General features: G+C 41.8%; 1 protein-coding gene across 3 annotated transcripts in view; it reads left to right on the plus strand.

The window, feature by feature from the left end:
* The window catches only part of CALCR (calcitonin receptor), a 176,203-nt gene extending 162,500 nt beyond the window's left edge, over positions 1 to 13,703 (plus strand). For all 3 annotated transcript variants that reach the window (XM_087774796.1, XM_087774789.1, XM_087774806.1), the window contains exon 13: positions 4,421 to 13,703. In XM_087774796.1, coding sequence (XP_087630922.1) covers positions 4,421 to 4,642 — 222 coding nt within the window. In that variant the 3' untranslated portion in view covers positions 4,643 to 13,703. The remainder of the gene's footprint in view (positions 1 to 4,420) is intronic.
* Positions 13,704 to 17,219: the final 3,516 nt, after the last annotated feature.

The raw sequence follows: 17,219 nt of genomic DNA on the forward strand, positions 1-17,219 counted from the left end.
CTCCAAGTCTATTGATTCGTGCAGTTACACAAGGTGTAGATATATAAGGCACAACACCTATAGAAGAACAGCAACAGACTAATGCCAATATGGCATTAGGTCCTTCCAAAGGGAGTGCTGGTCTGAGTTTGACTGCCCAGGAGAACTAAGCGGAACAGTCTTGCTGTGTGCAGTATGACAGACCAAAGCCACAGTCTGGTCTTCAGACATGGTAGGAGATTGTTTCCAAGCCGCTGTATACATCTGCTCCCATAGAGCTCAAAATTATTTCTCATGAGAAAATTCAGTGTGGAGCAAGGAGATTAATTTTAGTACCACAGGAGCCTGGATACTCTGGGATTTACTTTTTCCTACTGGAATATTTAACTTCAAGGCTGAAATACATGAAGTTTAGCCAGGACAAACAATGCTAAACTCAGTACCCCCTGACAGTGTTTTACATTGCATTCATCACCTACTATCTCACCAACCTCACTTTAGTACCATAAGCCCATCTATAGAAAGAAATGTAAAAATAGTAATAAGAAGCTGTACTGATGCCTGCATTCATGTGGAAGAACACATAAACAATGGATTTGGTTTGGACTTTTAAAATGAGAGACCTTCCTGTGCATTTTCATATAAAATCTCAGTGTCCAGCAGCACTGTAGTTTCTCTGTCCAACGACAACAGTGTTGTACAGATGATACAAGGTCTCTGCAATAGTCTGCTCACCAGACCATATTTCCAGGCCTGAGATTGCTTCTAGACTGCAAGGCTGGCCAACAAAATGGAAAGTCTGTTTGGAAAAAAAACAGCCATATATCTTGTGTGCCAAAGAGGCATGAATGGCTAATAGAGAACAGAAAAACCTTTTAAGTTCTGAAGAGCAGAGTAAATAAACTCAGGCTCTTCATTTCTTTAGACTTTACTTTCTTCCATCTGCTATCACAGCGGAAAGCATGGCAGGCATCGCCCTGCCTCTCCCAGTCTCCTGGGAGACTCCAGGAGCCTCCTTGGTCGTTAATATGTTATGGCTGTGCATGTGATTTTCAGTAATGCTGCTTACACATTTAAAATCCATGCATGAACAGTTTTAGTTGGCACTAAATTATGATCATCTGAGATCCTTGGAATGATGGCAGAAATCTAGATTAACACATTGTTTTACTCAAGTACAGCAGCTTGTACTATCCATTATCCGTTTGTGGCCAGATTCTTGCACAGGCCAGCAGTTCAGTGGAGAATAAAAACACGGCTGCTTTGACCTCATGCTCTCACTGCTCCGTGGAGACTTTTAAACTGGACTAATGGCACTTCTCATCATGGGCTGAACTGGAAAGGATGTACCTGTTCTCTCCCCAACCAGACATACAATTTAAGTGTCACTCCCTTCTGAGAAGAAAACTATGAGCTCCTCACGGCAGGCTTTGTAAGACTCAGTGACATTGTTCTTCCCTCTTCAGTTAACCATGTTATCATCTCCAGACCTGTGGTTGGCTGTCAGACTCCAGTTCAACTGAGAGCAGTTTGAGAGCTCAGCAGGAGCTCATCACCTTCACAGCAGCTCTTCACCCCATGCAAGAGAGATCAAAGCCTTGAGGAGTATGCAGGGGGCAGGGGAAGGGGGGCTAGGAGAGGAAACGGAAGGCTGTAAGAGCGTGTTCTTGCCACCTTCACTAAAGACGCTGAGATTAATCTGAGTGGATGAACTGCTGTGAAATGCAAACACAGTCAATACTTAGGGGAAGAGGTGATGGCCAGGGGTACCCAGTGGCTACAGGCACTAATGACTGTGGTGGTGGTGGTGGAGAGATGGCTGTGGGCGGGTAGAGCTGCTGTGCACATCCAAGATTTCTGCATTATCCTCATTGTGTCTCCAGCTGTAGGTTACAGGAGCCACTGCCCCAGTGTGATATTGGGGAAAGTCACTGACTTAATCCTTCTGAAGATTTCTTCTTCCAGTTCCTCCCCATAGCTTCTAGGACGACTAAGCTACAGTATTCATACTATAACATCAAAAGGCAATTTTAAAGTGACTAAAATCTTTACAGGGTTTACCTCATATGTAATATTTCTGTATCATGTGCTACAACTGCATTACTGTTGCATGCAGTAATTCTTTCTCACTAATTAACTTTGGCAATGGTGTGATATGCAACATCCCTGTATGCAGCCATTTCACTTTAAATCTCAATATTGGCATAGTAAGCTTTGCTTACAGCCCCTGTAATTAAAGTTCCATTGTAACCATATGCCTTTTCTGTGATGGATATCTAATTAACCTACACTCAGCTATTTATTTTCTTTTCTTTATGTGTTAGGAGAAGGTTAATAGGAATACATTTCTCCAGATTAAAAGAACTCTTAAGTACTTTGTCTTAAGCTAAACAATAGCAAAAAAATAGCTAGTGTTGGAAACTGGGCATGGATATAGTTTTCAGTTAGTTTTAAAGGGCTAGTCCAGCAAACGTTTGTTTACTCAAGAAAGTAGTCATACCAAAGTCAGTGCAACTACTTGCATGAGTAAGGATTTATAGCATCAGTCCTCATACCTTGGCTTGCGTCTTGGATTAAAAATAAAAAAACAAAGCAATTGAAATAGCCACTCTTGGCATGCTGCATAGTTGTGCTGTACACTCAGTAAGCATCTCAGATTCATAACAATTCCTTATGAAGTCTTGTCCTTATGTGACATGAAACAGCTTTCTTGCAGGCAGCTGTGGGTGGTGAGTAGATGACATTTTACTATCTACATATTAATAGAGTGATTAGAATTGTGGAGACTTGGGAAATATTAAAGTCATTCAGATTCATCTATATGAATCAAGATATTGTTCTACACAGAGCCTAAAGGGTGACTTCAGACTACTCTCTGAGTGAAAGTGACTGACATACAATGTCCACCTCAGCAGGAGCACGGAAACTCCAGGACGCTCCTGTCATCACAGTGCCTTACCTGGGCCTGCCTTCCTCTGGAGGGATGGTCATTTACAGCAGATTATTACAGCAAACTGCTCCTGTTCTCACATTTTGCTCGCTGGAATAGCTGAGCTGGAGGAACAGAGCCAGGGTTTGCCCATTCCCTGCTTTGGGAAGGAGCTAGTGAGTGCCAGCATGCCTGAATGTGCAGCTGGAGAAGGGTTTCTTATTCCCTGGCAGGACTCAATAGTTTAAGTCATACCCTAGCTCCATATATAACATCACTCCTAATGTAAATGTTGAATAAAATATTTTATTCCTAGAAGACGAATGTCCAAATGTTGAAATTCTCTGCTACGCAGAGGGCTATGACCAATGCTGGTTTTTTGCCAGCACAGAACCTCTTCTTAAATTACTGGAACAAAATCTCTGTTTAGCTGTACTAATCCTCTAACTCTTTCTCTCTACAAAATTAGCCCTGACAAGCTCTTGAAATGTACTTACACTTTGCCATTCATGGCCAGTTTTACTCAAGGTTAAGTTTCTTCAGGGATCACAATGTATTAGCCATTCCAGGGGCAAAGATCCAGCTGTAGCATCAGATGGGTTTTAATCCCCATCCCTCCTTCCTCTTCCCTCTTCTACCACAGCATCCTACTGTGTTCCCATGCAACAATCTGTTCCACATTTACCTCTTATGGGAACAGCTAACCCATACCTGCTCCTCATAAGCAGCAACAACTGCAGAAACTCTAATTGCTGCCGTAGGGTAGGCAGGGAGGGAGTTAAGGCCGAGAGCTGAGCAACAGCTTCTGCTTCTGGAGCTGGGAGCAGAGTGTAGGAGAGAGGCAGACTGAACCTGATGGAATTAGACCTGGAGCTTTTTCTCTTTTCTTTTCTTTTCTTTTCTTTTCTTTTCTTTTCTTTTCTTTTCTTTTCTTTTCTTTTCTTTTCTTTTCTTTTCTTTTCTTTTCTTTTCTTTTCTTTTCTTTTCTTTTCTTTTCTTTTCTTTTCTTTTCTTTTCTTTTCTTTTCTTTTCTTTTCTTTTCTTTTCTTTTCTTTTCTCCTCTCCTCTCCTCTCCTCTCCTCTCCTCTCCTCTCCTCTCCTCTCCTCTCCTCTCCTCTCCTCTCCTCTCCTCTCCTCTCCTCTCCTCTCCTCTCCTCTCCTCTCCTCTCCTCTCCTCTCCTCTCCTCTCCTCTCCTCTCCTCTCCTCTCCTCTCCTCTCCTCTCCTCTCCTCTCCTCTCCTCCCCTCCCCTCCCCTCCCCTCCCCTCCCCTCCCCTCCCCTCCCCTCCCCTCCCCTCCCCTCCCCTCCCCTCCCCTCCCCTCCCCTTCCCTTCCCTTCCCTTCCCTTCCCTTCCCTTCCCTTCCCTTCCCTTCCCTTCCCTTCCCTTCCCTTCCCTTCCCTTCCCTTCCCTTCCCTTCCCTTCCCTTCCCTCTTCCCACAGCATATTTAAAAATGTCTACAATTATAGGGGTTTAGATTATGCCTCATTCTAACCATGTTTTTCTTTAACAGGTACAAGGAGCTTTGAAGAGGCAATGGACACAGTACAAAACCCAGTGGGGCCAAAGGCGCCGAGAGCACTGTTCCACACGATCTACCTCCTACACTGCAACGTCTATCACAGAGGTCCCCGTTTACCTGTACCATCATGATTCCAACAACGAACAGTTAAATGGAAGATATGCAGAGGACTCGGAGCTCGTTGCATTAAAATCTGGAGAGACATCTGCCTAGCTCAGCACCAGCCATGGCAAACACATCATTTCACATTCTGATTGTGAACGAAGTGGGGACAAAGGTGGGAATGTGGAAATCCAAGCCACTGCAGGAGAGAACAAGACCAGGTGAAAGGACACATCATATTCAAACCCCATCAGCCTCTGACTGTGATGGCGTAGAGGGAGTCTGATGCAGAGCTGGGAACAGCATTTCTTCCTGTGCATTGCAGCAGGGAGTGAACATGGACCTGCCCACCAGGGTATGTCATCTCCACATCTCCTGATACCGGCTGTATGAAGTTACCATCCCACAGTAGTAACAGTGCCACGTAGCCCATAGCGAATAGGAAAGAAAGAACCAGTACATTGCAATTGGAAACTTTCAGCACTTTTTGCTTTCAGTACTTTTCTAACACTAGATTTTGAACCATCAACTTTCACAAGATGTGACTGGCTTGAAATCCTTTACTTTTCCCCTTTTAATGAGCTTGATGACTTCTTAAAAGATTTTGCACATTTTAAGACAAATCAAATGGATGAACAGAAAAAGAATCACTCCAAAATATTCAAATCTTGATGATCTCCAAAGGATGCCCCAAAACATTACCATCCCCAAAGGATACCCCAAAATATTGCCATCCCATTAACAGGTGCAAAAAACAAATGAAGATTGGAATAGCCATTGCATACCAAGATCTCAAACACCCTCAGAGAAACAGATCAGTTCTTTAGGCTGCCTCAAACAAGTCCTAAAGGCATCTTATAATAGTTTTTGTTTAACAATACTGGTAGTTCAAGAATATTTATTTATAGGAAAAGTTGTCACCCTGTTGCTCTGCCCAGAAACTCATCATTAAGGCACAATTCTTTCACTCTGAATAAACTGTGAAATTTGTTTTGAAATTATAATTTTCTTTGAAAGCCATTCTGAGATGAATGCTAGATGAATGCTTGTCTCTGTTATAAAATTAAAATCACGGCAGTAAAGGATCCCAGGTAAGAAATGAGAAACTAACGTCTTAGCACAGGAAGCATCTATTTTTAGAATCTGGTTGCTGTTCTGAGTTCCTAATTGTTGAAGGCGGTGATTTCATATGTGAGTCTGTCATCAGAAAAACATGATGAATGTACAGTTTCGTGAGTAATAAGCACCTTTTATCACACATTCAAAGCATCATTAGAGTCTTTATGTGATTACTGAGGCAGAAATCAGGTCAGGGAGAAGCTGATTTGCAGTTAGAAGTTACAGTACTGTCACTGCAAAAGTTCTCCAAATCACAAAAGAAATAAAATAGATTAATCTCCCACATGAAGCTAATTGTAAAGAATCTGCAAGCAGCCAGGCCAGTGCCAAGGAAGTTTTGCAGGGCTGTGACTCCCATGGAGTTTTACGCATAAAATGTCTAATGAATATAATGTCATTCCTTCTTGCATCTCTGTGAAAAACTGTCCTACAGATTCCCACTCCTTTACCTTTGGCTAAGAAGTGCATGGGATATTTCAAATGCTAACAACTTCAAGATATTCATCACAGTCTTTAACTTTGAGGGAAGCTGGAAAGTTATCAGTCCCCCTTTGTTTTCCCTGCTATTCCACTTGCATCTGACGCTTCAACCCCAGCCCAAGCAGGAAGACGTGGTCAGAGGAGGAGGCAGCTGCAAGTGCCAGTGGTGACACTTGCTCATCTCCAGTGTCTAAATACCAGCCCTGACCTGGGAGTTGTAAAAATACTGCCCTAGGTGAATGGGGAGAGGCAGAATGGCATCCTTTATACTGCAGTTGCATTCATGTGGGACTTCTGCTGCTGCTGTAAAATTTCTTCCTTTCCTTCATTTGCTTGCTGCGGTTCCATCCATAATGATTTTTCTCCTTAGCATTGCATAAGGTACTTAAAATATCATGGCTTAGAATAGTCTTAAATCCAGATCTTGACAGATAGTAAAGGAGAATACAAAAACTGAAATAAGGCACTTGAGCTAAATGTCAGTTCTTTTGAGGGAACTTCGGAGGTTACAGACAGAGGCCCTAACCCTGCAGGTGTGTTGAGGAAGGACCGCAGAACAGTCTGTATGTCAGAAGGTAAAACACACTTTAGAGAGTCCCATAGAAGGAGATCATAAACTAGTCCTACCATAAACCTTGATAATCTATTTCAGATTCTATTGAAAATAGCAGACAAATCCCTGTTGACTTAGATGAGCGGTGAACAACTCTCTTCAATGTTCAGGAATGACTTACGCAATACAGTTTGGCGTAGAGCTTGAAAACAGGAGACAATTTCATCCTTAGAGATTTAAAACCATTTTTAAATATTCTGTTCAGCCAGGCTCAGTTATTCCTTCACTGACACAGATAGACCCTAAGCTTTACCCTTCATTTGTAAATTTTAAATGGAAGGCCGCTGTACATGTCTACCTACACAAGTTACTGTCTCATTGGAAAAGTCCCTTCCAGGAATGAGTTTGTGAGGGATAGGCATGAATCCAGTGCTACGAGAGGGGACCAAATTCCCACTATCCATACATGAGGCAATGCCTTGGAGGGAAGGAGTTTGCTCCTTTTGTGCCACCAGCACACACACACAGCCACTGTGCACCACTGAAGCTTCCTCCCCAATGTGAGGAGTGAGCTGCCGGCGCTGCGATCGTAGAAGAGAAAGGAGCGGGGGAACAAGAACTAACTGTCTGCCAACAGTGCGGATCATCGCATGGTTAATCCAGTGGAACATTTACAAGAAAATACAGTTGTGTGTATTTGTTCAAGCCACATACCTATTTTTCAGACTTCAAAGAATATGAAGGCGGTTATTTTTTCAGACAACAATATTTCGTGTATTGCTATTTCTTCTTTTACCAGTGAACAATGGGAAGTGGCGGATTTAGTCATTAAAGACAATAAAGTCGCTCTGCTATGAATGCTGTATTTCTGAATAGCTTTGGGGCACACTGCACTTCCTGGGAGTGCTCCAGAAGGCATTCCTAGTTTCTAAAGACACAAATGAACTGATTGTAAAAGAAGTGTGCATAATATGGAGAGTTTAATAATGAACATGTTGGTTTTAATAATGTACATGTTTACAACATGTAAGTGAAAGTTGTTTCACAGTCTATTATGTTCATGTGGATGTACAAAATGGAAATGCTTTGCCATTCTAGTGGTTGTTTTCTTTCTTCAGTAATGATATTTTCTTCCTCTGTTCAGTAGAATGTTCTGAAAAGCCAGATTTGGAACCTGGGGTTTAGGATCTCGGTTTGAGCTTCAGGTGGTGGAAACACTGTGGCGTTATGTCAGTCTTTATGGCGGCTTTGGTTTCAGTGGAGTGATGACAATTTGCAGCCACTAAAAATTTGGTCTAATGTACATACTGAGTTTAGGGTTGCCATCACCCTTGGGCTTTGCAGGAAAGGCTGTGTTTTAGAGGTACTTACTGAGTAATTTCTAATCAAAATATTTTCCGATGGAAAATTCTAGTTTTCTTCATCTCAAGATGGTTTGAAATGTTGTCATTGCACACATAAGGTAAATTTCACTTCTCTGCTTTAAAAATAGTAGCATACACTAGTGACAGTAATATTGGGAATGCTGATACGACCTCAATAATTACGATGTCTTGGCAGTAGAGTGTTTTGCCTCTAAAACATTTCACAGGAACAGCAGAAATGCATAATTAATGTACCAGTGTATCAAAAAGTAGGAAAGGAGCTGACACGTGAATCAGTGGATTCAAGGTGTATTTTAAGAGGAAACCAACCTTACATTAATCACCTCTGCAGTATCTGTTTGCTCTCAAACACCACACCCAACAAATGAAAACCCAGTTTAGTGAACCTTTGCTCTGGCAGAAGGGTTTCTGTGGTTGCTTTGTTTGAGCAACTAAATCTGTCAGGACGATGCTGGTTGTTATTCTTTACTAGGTACAGAAACGCAGCACAAATTAAAAGACTTACTGTGGCATGGGATGCTGAAAGTAAGACTTCTTTTTTATTTGCTTTACTTAATAAATATGATTTAGCTGAAATAAAACAGCAACAAAGGTAGAACAGACAATTTTGTCTGTATTAAAATTCTTAGCAACAATGCTACCTTAATTAAAAGTCTGCCAGTATTGCCATTACAAAGTGCACATGTGTTTATAACGTAGCAACATAACTTTGTTTTGGGATAAAACCAACCATGCAAATGTGGTGAATTTCTGTCCTCTTTTCCCAAATTCTCCTCTGTCCTTTGCCAATCTTAATAAACAAAATCTGAGCAATTTTTCAAAGATGCAAATCCTAAACACACAATGTGAAGGTATCTGCATTTCCAGTGCTTGGAATTTTAAAAGTCAGATGTGTCTTCATGAAGCTAAATATGCACAGTTATTTGATTACTGCTCAAAAACAGGAACACTTGAAACCTACAAGTTATATTTGCATTGAAACAGTAGGTGATCCCAAGTCAATGAGACTCTGCAGAGTGTAAGCATGCCCTCTTTGCCCTCTGGCAGCATAGAAGACCTGAGCCAAACCGGGTGCAATCTGGACCCAGTGCTAGCCACGTGGGAAAAAAAAACAAAACAAAAAAGGAGACTTTGCAGCTAATGTTAGTGCCAAACTGGGAATTTTTAGTTCCTGGGCCAGCTGGGTCATTGCAATGTATCATTGTACTTGCTCCAGGAACACCTGCTTCAGAGGGACTTGGCAAAATGAAAGCGAGTCCTACACAGCAAACATCATCAGCCAGCAGTGAGGGAAAGTCAGACCTCCAGCTTGAAATACCACCTCAGGAGGAAGAACGTGATCAGCTCCTTAGTCAACTATCTAGTGAACTTTAAGTCCCTGGCCAGCCCTGAGATTTAGGATGGTGCCAGAGTTATTCTGCTTTGACACCTGTAGTTCTGTGGCAGCTGTAGTAATTAAGGTACCTGTAAGGTTTAATTTCAAAGTATCCTTTTCAGGACCTGCAGATGTTTCTGTGCAGCACCGAATTTTGCAGGTACTTCCAGATGAATCACAGATCTATATCTAAGCACCCCTTTATTGAGTACTTAGAATATCATTGAGAAAATATTTCTCAGCATCTCAAGTATAGATCAGGATGTTCCTCTCAGACTAATGAAAGACAGCTGTTTTAACCAGTAAAATTAAGTGGTGAGAAGGTTATCATTACTAAGCATGTGACACTGCTGCAGGAAAAGAAAGCGTCACAGTAAGGTGACTAAGCAGGGTGTTGTATGTGAGTTTCATGAAACACAAATTGTCACAGACAGTGTTAGGGAGGATTTAGGCCTCGTTCACCTGCCTTGGCAGAGGGACCATTTAGATGGCCTGTCAAACTGCTGTCAAGACTTATTTTGTATTATTTCACAGCAGCAGGGATGGGCACTGTGCTCTTCTGGGGCAGGAAGGTACTTAACTCTCATTATATGCCATCTGAGATTTTCTTCGTCATCCAATTTCAGGATATCATAAACCTATCTTTAAAAGAAAAAAAAAAAAAACAAAAAAACAACGAGTATCTTCAGTCAATTTTTAAAGGACATCAGATGTCTACACTGATTTTAAGAATCTGATTCCTTTTCTCTCACTGCAAGCAAATGCAACTTCGAGAAGTGACCACAGCAGGTTACTTCGTGTAATGTCTGAGGTGCAGCAGTGTGACTAGATGCGACTCCTCCATTCCCAAGTGCTGGTGATGTTTGTTAGTTTGCATAAATATGGTTAAGGGGATACAGCTCCTTTCCTTATCTGCTCCGCATTTCTCTCCACCTCAGTATCACCAGCACAAGAAGTGTTTACTCCCCAATCTGTGCATCCTGCACGTTCTCAGGAGGAACGTTTCTCCTTTACAGTTTGCACCTTATGTTGACTTGCTGTTGATCCAGGATGTACTCACCACAAGTCAGACTGGAAAGTGTCCATGTTATTCCAAACCAGTTCATAGAATTCAGGTGCTTGCCCCACGTTGTTTTGAAAAAGAAACAACACTGGAATTATGGAAATGGTAGGTGCAGATTTAAAACTAAATTAGGAATAAAAGTCTGAGCACACAGATCAAGTATCTTTAGAAGCAGAATAACATTACATTTCTCTTTTTGACAGAATGTAATCCTGACATTTAAAAAAAAGCAACATCTAAAAGCTCTTGAGAAGTTGAATGTTAGATAAAAGGCACAAAAAAGAAAACATCTGGAAATTCTAGGTAGTATACATACATATATATATATATAAATTATATATATTAATATATATACAATGAATTTTTACAAGAACTGTGTTCAGGTAGAGAGTGACCCTTAGTCCACCCAAAATGCACAAAGCATAAGTCATGAGTGGGAGAGACTGTGGGGCAGAGAAGATATGTAGCCTCTCTTAACTACTGTAATGCTTTCTGGGGACCCCATATAGAGCACAGGTAACCAGGGTCACCCATCTGCCCACTCCTGCACCAGATGGGTTCATGATGGGAATGACTGGGCCAAGAGACATTGGCTACGCTGCGTTTCTCAGCTTGCTAAAACAACGCTGAGCTGAGGAAAGGGGCTGATCAGGAGGTGAGCAGAAATAATCTCTTTCCCAGCTGTATGTCTGCTCTCCAACAGGTAACCTCATTTATATCACCAGCATAAGACCCCCTATTGTGGAGAAGACTGACCTGAGACCAAACAGCTCCTTGGTATGGAAAACATCTTATTTAACTGTACCCTGTGTAACACAGCAGTAATTCTCACTGACTTCAGCAGTGTGGCTAAGGGCAGGATTTCTCCCTCTGATTTTAAAGGTTGTCTAAATATCTAGCAAACATTGAAAACACTTGGTAAAATAGTCTCACCTTTATATTTAACATGAAAGATCCCAATTCATCAGTATTATGCTACATATACACTAATAGTTCTTTAGTTTTGAACAAGCAAGGACAACATATCTCAATGCAGATGGCAGCACAAGGCTGATCACCAGTATGTTGTATGGATAGGTGCTTCTGGGAGGCGATGTGCAAGGAGATGTACGGCTCTTCCCAATAACCGCTGCAGGGGATGAACTTCTCCCAGTGTGTGTGTGTGTGTGTATGTGCACGTGCACATTTTTAATGAATAAACCCTTTATGGATAAATATCATCACGATTAACATCCCTTCTGAGAAGGACCTGGGAGGGAGTTCTGCACAATTTAAACAATCTGTGAAATAACTTCCATGAAGAAAGAGGCCATATCTCTGGTTTAGAGACATCATCACCAGTATTGGCTTCCACAGGGATGAAAGTTATATAGAACAGCTGCCTACAATGAGTGTTGCTCTACAAATGATCAGAGCTTGTATTCTGCTTGATGCAGATTGTGTGGGCAGATGCACTGAGTTCAGGCCCACAACAAATGAACAGGAATTAGCTGAAGAAAAGGTTTTGCTTATTGAATTGTATTGTACTACAGGCTTTTTTTATTTTACGAGCTTTTTTATTGTCTTTGAGTATATAGCAAATATTTAACTCCCAAGGACTTAGCCCTCATGCTCACAGTTGTCTCTCCAGCAACCGAAGGGAGGTGCCCCTCTGGCAGAGGCTGTAGCTTTGAACTGGCAGTGATTCAGAGCCTTCACAAGAATTATAGTACGAGTATGTCCAACCCAAAGTAGATACAATCTGTACTGCACCCTTCATTTTTGAAAGCAGGGAGCACAAGGATTTTTCATTTTATTTCTCTGCTGTAAAATTTCTCCTTGATGAGAGACTCCTCAGGAAGTCAGTTAGTAAGGATGCGGAAGGATAACAGGTCACTCTACATGTGCTATCACCTGCACAAGTACTGCCACATACACGATGAACAGTTCATCATGACTTGTCAAATTTGGGAAAATGCCAAAAAAAGGACCAGAGCATGTTTCTCCTTCCTAGCTATAGTCCATGTAGGATTAACTTGGTAACAATTTTTCTTGCAGATCAGGATATCGTGGACAAAGGTGTCTGCTTTTCAGCCATTTGTATTGCATTACACAGGTACTAACACTCTTGAGTGCAGAATGGTGCACCAGTTACCAATAATGCACTTCAGCAACAGAAATGAATGCATTCAGGACAAAGAAACATGATAAATATATTTTATGGTTAACATATACAATCTTTGTCAATTAGCAATAGAACTTCAGAAATCAAACATATACAGTAAAATCTGGACATATTTTAAATGATTCCCTGTGTATATAAGAAGTTTTCCTTTTTTTTTTTTTTAATTCATCTCTAGATAAAATATTACTGTATGTTCGTGACAGGAAATTTTTATGCAATCAGTTTTTATTGGATTATGCTTGAAATGCATGGTTCACAAAATTGAAAAGGCTTGAAAATGTAGCAAGACTTCCCATGCTGGCAAATCTGAGGGACAGCCTATAAGCCACAAATTCATTGTTTATGACCGATATGAATGAAAATACAGTTCTAATTGAATTATCCCTTTGTTTTTATATAAACCAGGAAATTCATTGTCTACTTTAGCATGTACTGTGTAGTGTGTTTTTATGCCATAAAAATACCCTGATGATTTTCTACACCAGGAGATGTATGTTTCTGATTGTAAACCAATTGTTCTGTTGCATTGTGTGCTGTACATAAGCTGAACCTTGCTGTAAATAATTCACCACATAGAAAACCTTGTGAATCTCGACCTTACTGAAATGAAAAGCATCAGCTGCTTGAGTTCTGTGGAACCAGGATTTCACCCTTTACAGCTCCCATTTTTATCAACTTCAATGGCTACAAGTGGATCAGAGAGGGGATGCTTGGTACTGTCCCTGCAACACTCATGTCCCCCACAGGGGCTGCAAATGTGTGGGGGCTGCTGTTGTCTCTTCAGGTCATTCCCCCAAAGAACTGGGGAGATTGCTTAGAGAGCAACGTTGGAGAAAACAACACAGAAGTTAAACCTTGCTCTGACATTTCCTATCACAGCAGATACAGGAGGACTGAGCCCTGGAGAGGGGTTTCAGATATACCCTGGAAAACCTGGTCTGCTCTAGCCCTCGGATCAGGTGATACCTGGTGGGGTCTGCACTGAGCTGGGTGCCAGTCAATTGCCCTTTCTTGGTTTATTTTATGTGTTGCACAGGAGTGTTTTACATGCAATTTCTTTGGTGTAGAATTGAACATTCAGAAAATTTTGGCTTCTATTTTTGCAATTAAAGAAAAGTCAGACTCATTTTAAAAGCATTGAAATGTCTTCTTCTCTTAAGGTAATCAGATATAAATGAACACCAAACAACTAGCTCTTGCACAGTTGAATAACCCTCACCCCATCAAGAAGTTTCTTAAAGTCTCTGACAAACTCAGGTATGAGCTAGTAGCACAAAATAGCATTAAAGGTCACAGAAATATCTATTAAAATCAAGTAAAAACCTGTGGTTAAGACACTGGACTGCATGGACTCAGCAGACCTACTTTTGGGTCATGTCCCTGCCACAGACTTACGGTGTGGTCCTGAGATAAATGATTGCAAACAAAGTGCTAGCCTCACTGAGTCCATTGAAACTACCACCAACAGATTTAGGCTCCTACACTGAAAATTTAGACTTTTTCCTCCAAGCATGTTTTCATTGGTAAAAACTCCCAACCTGTCAGATCATTTTATTCTAGACACATCTAGAACTGTCTCTAAGTCCTGACCAAAGTTCCCACAAAAGTCAGTTGGGAAAAGCTGTCCCTTCCTCCCCCCAAACCACCTGTTCCTGAGTGACTGCCCAGCTTTCCACTCTCTGATGGGAATTTGGTACCAAAATCTCTTTCTTCATAACAGTGCTCAGCCGTGAGCTAATTAATTTCTTCCCTCTAGTCAGTGAATTTTTCAAAATATTTAAAACATTCTGAAGTATTAGAAGGAAAAATATTCAACAGTTGTTTCTGAAAGAGCCATGGGTTAGGGAACCCTCTAGCGTGCTGTGATGCCGAGACTACACACACGCATATATTTAAACATACAGATATAATACAAAATACCTACCTAGACTCTACACCTGTAGTCCCAGTCATCCAATTGGGGTGCAAGTGATGCAATTTCAAGCTGTGCTGCGCAGGGAGGGGATTCAGCTCCTGTCCTTTATGTAGCACTCCAGCAACTAGTTTGCTAAAAGGCAGCTACTAGGCTGTGGCAGGGCTGGTGTGCAGAAAGTCCTGACTAAATTGCACGTATTTTTTAGATGCCTCATGTAGCTGAGAGCGCTGAACCCTTCTCCATGAATTAGGCCCATCTACATATATTAAAAAAAAAACCACCAAAACAATGAGCATATCAAATGCATGCAATACATGCAGTATTATTTGCATGCTTTGCTAGCAACCTTTTGATGTTCATTTTCTCAGCTTCTGCTATAAAACTGCCTCTTTCTGGGCCACAAGGCAACACTGAAAATCACTGTGGGTGCTACCAGTGACAAAGTCAACAAGAAAGTTAAAATCTGCTTCGTGTCACAATGACCTGATGAACACACCTCTGTTGGCACAAGGGCAAAATAGACATAGGCAAAGCATCCCTACATTGTCTGTGAATGTCAGCAGTCCTCAGAAAGACAAAGCATGAAAGCCCTTTCCCAGATTGGTTCTGTAACATTCAAAAATACCAGCTCTTCAGCAGAAAATAATTTTGGCAGAGGTGTTTTGTCAGTCTGCCAAGAGAGAGCTGCTTCTGAAGCAATGCAGCTGAGTTGCAGAAGTCAGCTAGCACAGGAAGACGTTGGAAGAGAAAAATACATCCTGACTCAGAACAATTTATATTATTAAAAAATGTTTTGCATTAGATGAAACATCACCAGTGAGCAATATACATAAATAACATTAGGCAATTAGAAAAGCGTGGGACACGGTGGTGGACTAAGAATATTCTCATTCAGCCAAGGGACAAAATCTTTCAGTGGCACCTCCTGAATACAGTTGTGTTTGCTATTCTGCTCAGTGAATTATAAAGCTGCTCAGGAGAGGCTGGAGCACTGCTACCCATCAGGTTCCTTGGGATAGCAAATGGACCTCTCAGGTCAATGATTTTTTGGCATCCAGTATGTCTTGCTGTCATTTAATGAAGCCTTCTGCACCTAAACAGTATCTGCAAAGAAAAAGGGGAAAAACCTTTTTTTCATATTCTTTGGACAAATGACAAGACTAATGGGCTTCAATTAGCAGTTACACATTATCTGTCTTAGAATTAGAAAGTCTTTCCTCGTTTGGGGGACAGATGGTCCTAGAGGGTCCTGAGTATCTGTCTTGGGAGGTATTTTAAGGACATTAGACAAACTCAGAGCTGATAGAGATGGACCTAACTGTTGTCTTTGATCATGATAGAATCATAGGAGAGTTTGGGTTGGAGGGGACCTTTAAAGGTCATCTAGTCCAACCCCTCCTGCAATAAGCAGGGACATCTTCAACTAGATCAGGTTGCTCAGAGCCCCGTCCAACCTAACCTTGAATGTTTCCAGGGGTGGGCCATCTACCACCTCTCTGGGGAAGCTGTTCCAGTGTTTCACCACCCTCATCATAAAAAATGTCTTCCTTATAGCTAGTCTAAATCTACCCTCTTTTACTTTAAAACCATTACCCCTTGTCCTATTGCAACAGGCCCTGCTAAAAAGACTATCCTCATCTTTCTTATATGCCTCCTTTAAGTACTGAAAGGACTCAGTAAGGTCTCCCCGGAGCCTTCTCTTCTCCAGGCTGAACAACCCCCTCTCTTTCAGCCTTTCCTCACAGGAGAGGTGTGTTCCATCTCTCTGATCATTTTTGTAGCCCTCCTCTGGACCCGCTCCAACAGGTCCATGTCTTTCCTGTGCTGAGGGCTCCAGAGATGGACCCAGGTGGAGTCTCACCAGAGTAGAGGGGCAGAATCACCTCCCTTGATCTGCTGGCCACACTTTTTTTGATGCAGCCCAGGATATGGTTGGCTTTCTGGGCTGCGAGCGCATGTTGCTGGGTCATGTCCAGCTTTTCATTCACCAGTACCCCCACATCCTTCTCCACAGGGCTGCTCTCAATCCCTTCATCTCCCAGCCTGTATTGATACCAGGGGTTGCTCCAACCCAGGTGCAGGACCTTGCACTTGGCCTTGTTGAACCTCATGACATTCACATGGGCCCATTTTTTGAACTTGTCCAGGTCCCTCTGGATGGCATCCCGTCCCTCAGGCATGTCAACTGCACCACCCAGCTTGGTGTCATCTGCAAACTTGCTGAGGGTGCACTGAATCCCACTGTCTATTTCACTGATGAAGATATTAAGCAGTACTGGTCTCAGTAGGGACCCCTGAGGGACACCACTTGTCACCCATCTCTGTCTAGACATTGAGCCATTGACCACTACCCTCTGGATGTGATCATCCAACCAATTCTTATCCACCAAACAGTCCATCCATCAAATCTATATCTCTCCAATTTAGAGAGAAGGATGTGGTGGGGGACCATGTCAAAGGCGGTCCAGATAGATGACATCTGTTGCTCTTCCCTTGTCCAGTGATGTAGTGACTCCATCATAGAATAATATGTGATAACAAATAATTGCTTGTTAACAATATCCCATTTTCAATAGGGGAACTCCCTTCCAAGCCTCAAACACTTACGCGACTTTTGGAGGGTTGCTTTTTATT

This window comes from Nipponia nippon, unplaced genomic scaffold (genome assembly GCF_047370975.1).
Source record: "Nipponia nippon isolate SJK-2023a ecotype South Korea unplaced genomic scaffold, ASM4737097v1 scaffold_1, whole genome shotgun sequence".
NCBI classification, from domain to species: Eukaryota; Metazoa; Chordata; class Aves; order Pelecaniformes; family Threskiornithidae; genus Nipponia; species Nipponia nippon.